We start from the raw sequence: 12,522 nt of genomic DNA on the forward strand, positions 1-12,522 counted from the left end.
TAGCAAATTTAAATTGCAATATTTGAACATAACTTAAATTATATTAATGTATACAATAAATACGGATTTGTAAATAATCTCTTAACCTTCCAGGTATGAAAAAAAAAAAAAACATTTGTTTGAAGACCACTCAACATCGTCTGTCTAAATAAATTAATTAAATGTAACAGAAACAACTTCTTAGTATGGGAAAAATAAAAATAAATAAAAACGGAATCTTTCAGGTAAAACACTACTCCTTTTGTCCACAAGCATCAATGGGTTGAGCAACTATGGAAAAAAAAAATCTAACTTGGGATTAATTAAACTTTTTACCTCGATTATGATTATTGCATGATTATCTGGGAAAAAATGCATCGGCTGCAAATAAAAATATTTTGAAACAAATAATGTAGAAAATAAGTGAATACATTTTAATAAAATGAACTAATTTGGTTTCAAAAGTGTAAAGTCACAACATGCTGTCGCCTTCTTTCCTTCTAAATTCTAAACTAAGCCATTTACAAGAAGAAAACATCAGCATGTGTTTTATGTTTTTTTTTACTGTCAACACTTTCCTGTGAAACTCAGACTCTCTAAGCAGCTTCTTGCTGACGTTTTTCTGGTTCCATATTTCAGAGTTCACTACATTTCTCAGGATTTAAGTAACGTTAACAATAGAAAACACATAGGGGAGGACATAGCGCAGCGCATCCCTCCTCCCGCAGCCCAGCAAAGAAGCCATCGTCAACCCCCCCCCCGGATCCAGGGTCGTCCCCCGGGCCACCCGCGCTCCCATCAACCGGCCCTCAGGGATGGGAAGAGGGGACGCACCACCAAATAGTTCGGAGGCTTATTGTGCCATGAATCTGCGATGGCAGCATACAGTATAGACACATTGTTCTATCAAACACAACAGTTCTTTTCTTTTCTGTTCTAAAATACAGCAGTTTATTTTAAAGAGGTGTGCAAGAGCAGAAACTGCTTTTTCAGCCTTGTCTTTTTCCACCATACATACATACATACTGGACTGTCTCAGAAAATTAGAATACACAATATTCTAATTTTTTGAGACAGTCCTGTGTATATATACAGGACTGTCTCAGGAAATTAGAATACACAATATTCTAATTTCCTGACTGTCTCAGGAAATTAGAATATTGTGTATTCTAATTTCCTGAGAATTAGAATATTGTGTATTCTAATTTCCTGAGACAGTCCTGTATATATACACAGGACTGTCTCAAAAAATTAGAATATTGTGTATTCTAATTTTCTGAGACAGTCCAGTATATATATATATATATATATATATATATATATATATATATATAGTGTTTTATATATATATGTGTGTGTGTGTGTGTGTGTGTGTGTGTGTGTGTGTGTGTGTGTGTGTGTGTGTGTGTGTGTGTATAAACCAAATATATACCCATTTTTTCAGTAAATATTGGACTGAACATGGAAAGTTAATTATTTTGGCACATCGAGATTTTTTTGTCTGTCTGGCCACCTAGATGGTCCGGTGATCTACTACATCAGGGTGTGTGATTTTGGGTCGCTTCCTGTCTTTGTTAATTCACTGGCTGACATTGGCGGCGTAGAATGTCATTTTGATGGGGGCGAATGAACAAATGTGAGCCAAGTGCAGTAGGGCACAAATCTCTGGTTTTAGGCACCAATATCAAAAGAAAAGCATGTGATTTGTATAAATTGTATGTACAGTATGAATATGCTACAACATAACTGTCAGGCATAACAACACCACAGGCCAGATTGGACCCCCTTGCTGGCCACTTCTGATCCACGTGCCACACATTTGACACCAGTGATCGAGATCACGACAGATACAGAATTATTCCTTGCAATGCAGCCAGGAAAGCATGTGTCAGCTTCTGCATGACTCTGCATGATTAATTATTTTTTGACATTTTATGCAAGCTTATAAGAGTGTATTTACACCTGCCCTGTTTGTTATGGACCAAATAAAAAAGTTTGTGGAGTTTTGATATGGTGTGAATACCAACCAGCTAACTCTGGTCCGGACCAAACAGCCTGTCCGAAACTCGCCGGGGAGGTGGTCTGGGTTTGCTTCCAAGAGGACCGTGGTGCACCTTTCACACCTATATCGAATAGGTGTGAAAGCGACCGCAACATGGTCAAGACTATTGCTGAAATCACCTTTTTGTGCGTAACGGGCTTCCGTAGCTAGGGTCCTCTCATGGGAGTTCGCCCAACCAGTCTACATGTGTTTTGTGGATTTGGAGAAGGCGTTCAACCGTGTCCCTCGGGGAGTCCTGTGGGGTGCGCTTCAGGAGTACGGGTACAGAGCACCCTGGTAAAGGCTGTTCAGTCGCTGTACAACCAGTGTCAGAGTTTGGTCCGAATTGGCGGCAGGCAGCGTTCCCAGTGAGGGTTGGACTCCTGCAATGTTGCCCTTTGTCATTTTGTCACTTTGTCTTTTCGTAACTTTTATGGACATAATATCTAGGCGCAGTCGAAGCATTGAGGGGTCCGGTTTGGTGGCCTCAATATTGCATCTATACTTTTTGCAGATGATATGGTGCTGTTGGCTTCATCAAGCCCTGATCTCCAATTCTTACTGGAGCAGTTCGCAGCTGAGTGTCAAGCGGTTGGGATCAAGATCAGCACCTCCAAATCTGAGACCAGGGTCCTCTCCGGGTCGGGGATGCGATCCTGTCGAAAGTGGAGAAGTTCAAGTATCTCGGGGTCTTGTTCACGAGTGAGGGTAGCAGGGAGCAGGGTATCGACAGGCAGATCGGTGCAGCGTCTACAGTGATGCGGACTCAGTACCGGTCCGCTGTGGTTAAGAAGGAGCTGTGCCAAAAGGCAAAGCTCTCGATTTACCAGTGTATCAATGTTCCTACTCTTATCTATGGTCACGTGCTGTGGGTTGTGACCGAAAGAACAACATCCGGGATACAAGCAGCCAAAATGAGTTTCCCTAGAGATAGGGTGAGAAGCTCGGTCTTCCGGGAGGGACTTAGGGGCAAGCCGCTACTCCTCCACATTGAGAGGAACCAGCTGAGGTAGTTAGGGCATCTGTTTCGGATGCCTCCCTGGAGAGGTGTTCCTGGCATGTCCCACCAGGGGTGATGACCCAGGACGTGCTGGAGAGACTATATCTCTCAATTGGCCTGGGAACATGGGCTTCTCAATTGCAGTTCACAAATTTTAAATTCAAAATTTTTGAAAAAAACATTTAATTTTCATGTGTAAAAAGTAGTTATGTTCTTTCTTCTCCCCAATTATTGCTGCAAGCTATTATTGACAGCGTCAATATAGAACCACAGACAGCAATTACTGTATCTTATGCACTTTAACTCTAAAACTTAGTCGGATTCATCTTCATATTCAATTTCAAATCCGCATAGGTACCGACCTGTTAGTTAAACTCGCTTAAATGTTGGTACTGGGCCGATGTTCTGTCAGATTTTGCACCCCATCAGAAATTGCAACATTGCGGTTCTGCGCATGAGCATAATGTCACAAACGGCTGCAAATGCAGCGATTCCGAAGTAAAAACCAAAAACTATGTGTGAGGAAAGGAATTGGTACTTATGTTTGGTCATGTATGCACACAAAGGAAAGTTCTCCTCACACACATCTTACCACGTGGCTGTGCTCAACCCAACTTCACACCGCTCTCTCACCGTTAACCTTTTCAGTGAAGCATTTATTGACGCCATATTCATATTGCTCATGTATGCTTATCATGTAACATGTTTATTTATCTCCTTTGGAAAATATTGAGAGACCACCTGAATGTGAAAGAATACCTATTCATCACCATAAAAGCTTTAGGAGCAAACTCTGACAGAACACCTTGTTACGTCCCCGTGTCCTTGCTGTCGTATTTGCTAAAACAACACAGCTGTGACAGGCAGATTGGGTTGCCAGGTTGGATAGTTTTCCGCTATTAAGGTTTGTTTTTGTTATTGTTTATGGTGTGCCTGTGACTTTATCTGCAATTTTGTCAGAAAGGCTTTAATTCTGAGCTTATGAACGAGGTAATGAATGCCCCTCACAAATGCTAGAATGAGCGCATTCAGGGTAACGTTCATGAGACAGAAACATGATGTGTTCAATTCACATTTGAACGATGAACGATCGGTTATTCAACGCAATCATGTACAACACTGCCACTGTATTTAAAAGTTCTGTACGTAGCTCATAAAGTAAACAATTGTAATCATATTCTTCTCCCCAGGGTACATACCAAGTTACATGGACAAAGATGAGCTTTGCATTGTGTGTGGTGACAAAGCTACAGGCTACCATTATCGCTGTATTACCTGTGAAGGCTGTAAGGTAACAAATCTATCGCTGAATGTATTGTAAAAGCGAAAGAAAAAAAAAAACGTAATCTTCCAAGTATTTTGTTTTGGGTGGGGTCATAAAGTACATGACACAAAGTGAAGTTAAGAAAACCTGTCATAATGTATACTTTTATTATTACATGAAAAAGGTATATATTTACTTATTGGTAGGGCTGCAACTCACGATTAATTTAGTAATCAATTAATGGGACGATTAATTAAACGATTCATCGGATAAATGTCCGTTTTTTTGGTTGAAGTTGTTCTAGGCATCTAAGTAACAATGAAGACAAAATAGATGAATATTTCCTTCAAAAATAATATTTTATTACAGCTTCCTGACTTATCTATGGTCTTCAACTGTATTGTTTAAGTACCATATTTTCCTCACTATAACTAAATACAGTATATTACTGCATTATAAAGTGCACCTTCAATGAATGGCTTACTTTTTTCATATATAAGGCACACCGCATTATAAGGTGCATAGGAGAGACTGGGGTTATGTGATGCATCTATTAGATGGAGCTGCGCTCTGAAATTGCCGTGAGACCTGTTGTGGCTCAAAATAGATCCATGTATAAGGCGCACCGGATTATAAGGCGCACTGTCGACCTTTGAGAATATTTAAGGCTTTTAGGTGCGTCTTAAAGTGCGGAAAATACAGTACGTAAAACTTGTTAAAGTTTTTATTAAAGGTTGTGAGTATAAAACATAAAAAGAATGTCTCAGTAAACAAGTCAGAAAAAAGTCCTGTTCATTCAAATAAAAGGAAGTGCTGCTGATTGACACTTGTTCATAAATACAATCCAAATCCAATTTCAAAGCACACTCTTGTATGACAATTTACAACTTCAGTTTGTATTGAAAGAGGACTCTAAGCTGTTTTATGAATGAGTTTATGTGTGGGGTGTCTTTATAAAAAGAAATTACACAACTTTACTATCTAACAATAACTCAAGTGCTAATATGCTTCTCCAAAAAAAACAATACAAACTGACACTTAAGACACTGATTCGTAACTTAGCGCTCTGTGCTAAGTAGTAACATCTCATCAACAAAAAATACAAACAATATAAATGGCTTCATTTACTCACATCTGACAGAGGCGCACTGGATCTAACAACAAAAAGGACTATGTGACTCTCGACACTTTGAAATATTATTGATTCAGCAACCCAACAGCAGCAGCAGTGAACTCGCTCTCTCTTGCTCTAATCGCGTGCGCACAGCCTCACATTACACAAAAACAAGGACCTAAACGAGACTGCTCATAGCTGCCGTAAAAAATCGATTATCGAATTAGTTGGCAACTAATCTATTAATCGATTTTAATTGATTAGTTGTTTTAGCCTTACTTATTGATTATACTCGCCATGAATCTGTGTAAATGTGTGTTTGTACATGTTGTATCAATTCCCATTCTGGATTTCCAGATGGGAAAGAAATTAGTAGAACCCACCAAGTTCATCATCTAAATATAGAGTAAAACAAATTTTCTTGCGCTGTTGGGAGGCAAGCAAAACAAAAAACACCTCATGGAAGTAATAATAAATGTGTTGATTTTGCATATCACTGCAGCATTTCAACTCTACGCTGCCATCTTAGCAAAAAAGCATATACTGTATATTCTGGAGCACAGGGGCTAATACCGTAAAGTGTCCTGCCAGCAGTCCGAGGTGTCGGCTAATTGATGTAGCCTAGTTAGCATGTTATGCAAAAGCTACCATCTTTAATATTCCTATGTTTCTCCCCTTTTAATGGCATTTCTTCAGCATACCACCCAGCCTACACTGTTTGGCCATCGACACCGTTCCGATGACGGCCATAAATTTCCATGTGAAGGACGCCCATTTATGCGATTCCATTGACATCAATGTATGCCAATGCCACTGACGGACATGTATGTCAACTTTAATTGACAGGCAGTGACATATACATTAGTGCGTGCGTGTGTGTGCGTGTGCATGCACTCGTCAAATGTGCGTGTTGATTGCATATGAGACTCCAGTTCCTTCCATGTTTTTATTGGTCATTACCACGCTGTAGAATTAAAGTTCAGACATACAAAATAAGGAACTCCATCTATACTAAACATTATAAAATGATAGCATTGCTACATTCAGGCTAATGGAAAATGGAAAAATGACACTGTACTAACCACTTTAGCCTGCTATAAAACATTGGCAGTCTTCTCCAAAACGCAAACTGCGGTTAAAAGATTACACTTCAAAAATGAAAACTCGCTGGTTTACAGCATTCCAGTGGACACCATTGCATGACGAAAAGAGCAGTGCACTTTTTTTTTTTTTTTAAAACAGAGTGCAAAGCTTACGGTTAGCGGCTTAGTGAACATACTGTAGTTCCGGTGATCATTTCGAAACAAAAGCACGTCATGTTCAAAATGTAAATAAAGATTTCTGGAGTTAATCTCGCATACTTCAGATTCTACACTAAGAATAGCTTTAAAATGATACCCATGATGAAAACTCGGATTGGCAATGAATAATTTGGCTTCAAATTTTCTAGTATGCGCACTTGCAGGACAAGCAAGGACAAACACTTTTGATGGGCTCTAATTGGCAGAGAACAAAAATGGCATTGAGTTTCTCTCCGATTTCATATTCTGCACTTAGCTAGCTTTCAAATGACTTGTTTTGCATTGCATGTGTGTTTTTTAATATTTATTACTGTTTGTTTTATTTTTCATTTATTTTACAATAGAATCGCATATCGGCAATAATTTATGAGACAATATATCGCCTGCTCAAAATTTGTGATTGCCTATTGCCTATTATTTGTTATGGCCTAGCATAGAATAATTGTCATAATTCCAGTTTTTGAAGCATGATTTTTATAGTGGGTGAAGGGAGCTCAGCGGGGGTGGGGGGGGGGGGGTGTTTCACATGAGAGTGTATTATACACCACAAATTACGGTAATTCATTATTTGGAAGAATGTGTGAAAATATGTCTATGTATCTATCTATCTGTGTCTAAATATGTCTGCATCTACTGTCTAGGGCTTCTTCAGACGAACAATTCAGAAAAATCTTTGCCAAACTTACATTTGTAAGTATGAAAGAAATTGTGCCATAGACAAGGTGAATAGAAACCAGTGCCAGGATTGTCGCTTCAAGAAGTGTATTGCTGTCGGAATGGCCACAGACTGTAAGTCAAAACAATCATTAGACGTAATCAACATATATCTGTTGCATGTGTTGTCTTTAGATCAGGGGTGGGCAAACTGGTCCTCAAAGGCCCTAGTGGGTCCTGGTCTTTGTTCCAACTAAACCAGCACAAACAGTTTAACCAATGAGGTTTCTACTGAAACAAGAAGCACCTGACTGCAAACAACTGATTGGGCTTGCAAAGCAGCAGATTGGTGAAAAGCTATCCTATTGATAGGTAGGGTTGGGCATCGAGCATTGATGGGAACCGGTTCTATTACTCCGATGCTCCCGGAATCGTTCGAATTTTAAAATTGCGATTCCATGTTTCGATGCCCTGACCGCCGAGCGGAAAAAATTGCTCAAGTTCAAAGACTGATCTTTATATACAAGTTAAAATTAGCCCTGTGAGAAGTTCATATAATTTAAAAATTCATCGAGAAGTTAAGACTTTAATATAAACCAGGCAATTTTTTTGACCCTGCTTTTTTTTCTTTTCTTGACCCTGCCACTTAAAAGAATCATAATCGAGAATCGTTCGGAACCTGAATCGAAATGCGGAATAGTAATTGGAACCGGAATCGTTCAATTTGAAATGATGTCCAACCCTATTGATAGGTTGGAATGGAAAACCACCGCGGCCTTATGTGAATTAGTTTGCCCACCCTTGCTCTAGGCTGAAGTAAAAGGGTCTACAACAGGGGTCTCCAAACCGGTCCTCGAGGGACGCTGTTGATTCTGGTTTTTGTTCATATCGATCAAGCACAGGCCTTTTAACCAATGTGGTTTGTACAAAAACAAGCAGCACCTGACTGAAATCAACTGATTACACTTATAAAACACCAGATTGGTGAAAAGGTGTGGTCTTGTTTTTTTGGAGTGAAATCCTGCACCCACTACGGCCCTATGTGGAATAGTTTGGAGACCACTGGTCTACAAGATGCAGAGGAGGGTTATATTGAAATAAAAATTAGAGCAAGCTATCGAGGCAAAAGCATACAGGTTCAACAATAGCCAAGCAAAGGGTTGGGATACTAAGTTGTAAATAGTGTAATTTGTCTTTTAAATTTTTTATAAGTAAACCTTGCATAAGATTGTGTCTTTGTTAAAGAAAAAAGCAATATAGATCAACTTACAATAAAGTATAACTTTATAACATTAATTTTGTTTGTAACAGAAAAGACTTAAAGCGCATCAATTTGCCTAAATTAAAAACTAAAGTCACATCCAAACAGTTAGCATACACTCAGGGAACATTTTAAGATCATTTGATACTGAAAAATAAAAATGAATAAAACAAAAACGACAATGTCATTGGACAGAGGTACAGTTTATGCAGCACATATATCGTCCAGCATGACCAAACCATATCTCAAGCTGCAGGCAGTATCAGCAGTGTGAGTTTTTTTGCACTGAGCAACTTAATATGACGCTAACAGTGCTCGCTGGTTTCCTGATGTAACACTCACAAAGTCAGACGATTGTTGGCAATATTTGTCACGTCTTTGCTGGAAAAAAAAAATCAAGCGGCTTATCAATGTGATTGGGGTCTAATGTCTTTAAGTAACGTCTTAATTGATTTGGCCTCGTGCTGTCCGCTGCTAACATTTTTAGACACAGTAAATATACCAGTCTTTCCTCGCCTGCCACTGTGTTAAAAGTGAAGCCAAACGCTACACACGCTTCGTCATATTTCCTCATCTTAGCTTTCAGGAAAGATCTCCGACATTCCTGTCAAATATTTTTTCATGGTGTCGCTGAAGGGTTTGTTCCCTGCACTTCATATCTCCAGCTCTTTGTTGTGTGCTCTCGTTTGGTGCAAAAATACTGCGCACACTCTGAAAATGAGTGTCGAGTTCAAATACAAATCCGACACCATCGCCCTTAGACAATTTAGACAAACACACAAATCACTCATAACGTATGGTTGAGTGAATTTCCTACCTTGAGAGAATTCTTCAGTTGTTTGGCTTTGCGTCAACCCTTGGCTCCCAGACACGGAGCTGAGGCCAGTCCCTCAAAAAAGAGGCCGTGCACAGACTTGACTGGTTGTCGTCTCGGCCTCTGGGAACTCCGGGTATATTGCAATCCGGTTTTAAGGACCGTTAAAATGTCAAGTTCAAATAGAAATCCTTTGGAGAACCTTTATGAATATTACCCAAAATAAGGAGAAAAGGCACTCAACTTTTTGAAAAGCTTGCAAGGAGAACGGAGGGAGCTATAAAATACAATATTAGACTACTCAATAGTCTCCACAATCGTTCTAAATATAAACCCTCCCTCCTCCCCTAACATTGTTTCAAATTTGCAACAATGGTATACATAAAAAGTCCAAGGGTGGAAAAAAACAGTGGAAAGAAAAGTTTTGAGACACTTTCTCATCCTACTGAGTGGTGAGGTGTCTCAAAACTTTTGACTGCGGGATTATAATTTCTGTCATTAGAATTTATTAAAGCAACTGTAATTTGATTACATATTTCTTCCAAATAGTAAGTGGTTACATTTATATAATTTCTATAAATCGATTACATAATCTCATTACATGAAATTCATTGCTCCCAACCCTATTTACATTGACTGCCATAGGATTAATAGACCTAACATTTTCATAAATATGAATGCACTTGAAGTAGGTTCCTGTTGGTTTAGTCCATGGTTTCATTTTGGAGTATAAATTGAATCATGAAGTTAAACAAAAATGTAGAAAAGTAAGCTCTTTAAATACTTGGAACAAGAGGACCACAATGGCATGTCATTGGCTCGACTTGTTTATTTGAAATGAACTATTGATGTATTTCCCTCCTCATGGGATATCCTGTCCAATCATTTTACCCCTTGAACTTTAAAGTGGTGTTGGATGAGACCAAGAGGCTTGCCAAGCGAAAACTGATTGAGGAAAACCGGGAGCGTCGCCGCAAAGAGGAACGACAGAAAACAGTATTGGATCAACTTGAGCCGACCCAGGAGGAGTGGGACCTAATTCACATGATTACCGAGGCCCATATAGCAACAAATGCCCAGGAAAATCGCTGGAAGCAGAAGCGGAAATTCCTGGTGAGATTTTCTCCTCCCTTTTTCCGCTAATGTTTTTTTTTTTTTTGTACTGCAACCTAGGCCAAGCTAACATCACTGCAAATATCATTTTCTTAGTCCAAGACAATCACAAAATAAAAAGTTGCAACCATGCAAATAGTCCACATGTTGCCTCTCGTTACCCTTATTGAAGTTGCCCTAAAAATTTTCAAAGAGTCATTTTCAAATATGCATAAGGTGGGTTGAAGTGGGATTGTGTCCTTGTTGAAATTTGTTATCTATATCAGTGTTTTTCAACCTTTTCCCAGTCACAGTACCTTTTTACATTGAAAAAAATCTCGCGGCACACCAGGAACCAAAAATGCTCCAAAATTACTTTCTGCACAGTATATCTAATTATAAAATAATTTCTCAATATTTATACTTACTCAGTGTGAAACTTGAGTCTGCTTAGTTGAACACAAAGCCAATATCTTGGCCGGAATTGAAAAAAAGAATACACTAAGCCCTTCTTCAAAAGCTCTCAGTCTCTCTCTGATTTTTATTTTTCATAGCAGTTAGGCTTGAAAAGATCAGACAGGGGCAATGTCTTTAACTGCATCAGGTCCGAGCATCTCGCTGACAGTGGCTTTGCAGGTAGGTAGTATTAATGTCTCTGCCACAGTGTGGGGGATTTTTTGGGATTTAGCAACAAGTTCAGCTACAAGGCTTGGAGAGCTTTCTCATTTACCTTTGTAGTTTTTCTCAAAAAAGTTGCCTGTTTCTCTGTTTTCGTGAAGGCGAACAAAATAGTCCATCGACTTGTTTTGAAGCGACGGGTATTTCGTTTGGAGATGACGTTTAGGCTTGCATGGCACCATGGTGCTGTTGGATAGCTACTCGTGTCGCATTCAAGAACTGCTCAGATTTCTAGCCATCGGCCACGACAATGTGTTGGAATGAAACACAGGGGGAGAATTGACGGTCGTCACAGATGGATAAAATGAAAAGGACACTTTCGACACTTGACGAGTCTAATCAAATAATGTACAGTGGACGTGCTGGGGTCTACATTATAGCGGACAGTAAGGTGGCTGATGGCTAGAAATCTGAGCAACTCGTGAAAGCGACACAAGCAATACCTTGCTCATCTTCACATGACGGAAACCTTCTACCTACTCGATCCTTCGTCCTTCAACTCCGCCCGACAACGTACAACAACAACAAAAAAATGCGATATTGGATAATTTCTCATAGCACACCTGTCGATCTTTCACGTCACACCGATCGAAAAATACTGATCTATATAATACAAAAAAAATCTATTACATTAATTATTTAATTAATTGTTCCATGCAGATTGTGTTATATTATGTGTTATATATACTGTGTTATATATCACTTTATGACTTTCCACCTACATAATCAATCGTTCATCGTCCATGTTCGCTGGTGTTTAAATAAGCACCTGGCCGGTTGACGCCAGGCCTGGCCCCGCCCATTTTGACGGATGCGTCTCCAGGAAACATAGAAAATAGCCCAAACCGTACGGCGGGCTCCGGTATGACGGACCTTGTCCGCAGTCAATCCGCAGCGCATATGCAGCCGGTATAATTTGAACAATTTTAATAGAATGGAAACGGATTGGCTCCGATATATCTTGGCGGATCCGTACCGCACACCACATCCGGTATAATTTGGCGTTAAGAAGACACTTGCCGTGTGAAATGCAAATGCTAACGATAATGCGAATGCTATGCTAACACTCCAAGCCACCTAGCCAATCATCATCGCGTTTGCACCGGCGTCACCACCCCCTTTCCTCCTCCCCCCTCCCGCTCTGCACTCTCCATGGCAGGCGGGCAGTTGAATGTGTGACAAAATCACACAACTTGCACTTCATTCAACCAAATTGTAGTAACACGCCCCTTCACATCCTCCGTAACGGTAACAGAATTGCAAAGATGTAAAAGTAATTAACTGGATTACTCACTACTGAAAAAAAATAATGCCGTTACAAACG

At 39.6% G+C, this 12,522-nt stretch overlaps 1 protein-coding gene across 3 annotated transcripts in view; it reads left to right on the forward strand.

Annotated features, from left to right (window-relative positions):
• thrb (thyroid hormone receptor beta) overlaps positions 1–12,522 on the forward strand; it is a 67,556-nt gene that overhangs the window by 35,528 nt on the left and 19,506 nt on the right. For 2 of the 3 annotated variants that reach the window (XM_057828136.1, XM_057828133.1), the window contains exons 2-4: positions 4,211–4,311; positions 7,341–7,488; positions 10,336–10,541. In XM_057828136.1, coding sequence (XP_057684119.1) covers positions 4,228–4,311; positions 7,341–7,488; positions 10,336–10,541 — 438 coding nt within the window. In that variant the 5' untranslated portion in view covers positions 4,211–4,227. Of the gene's footprint in view, positions 1–2,534; positions 4,312–7,340; positions 7,489–10,335; positions 10,542–12,522 lie in introns of all 3 variants that reach the window. The other variant, XM_057828134.1, reaches the window with a different exon arrangement.

This window comes from Corythoichthys intestinalis, chromosome 22 (genome assembly GCF_030265065.1).
Source record: "Corythoichthys intestinalis isolate RoL2023-P3 chromosome 22, ASM3026506v1, whole genome shotgun sequence".
Taxonomy (NCBI): Eukaryota; Metazoa; Chordata; class Actinopteri; order Syngnathiformes; family Syngnathidae; genus Corythoichthys; species Corythoichthys intestinalis.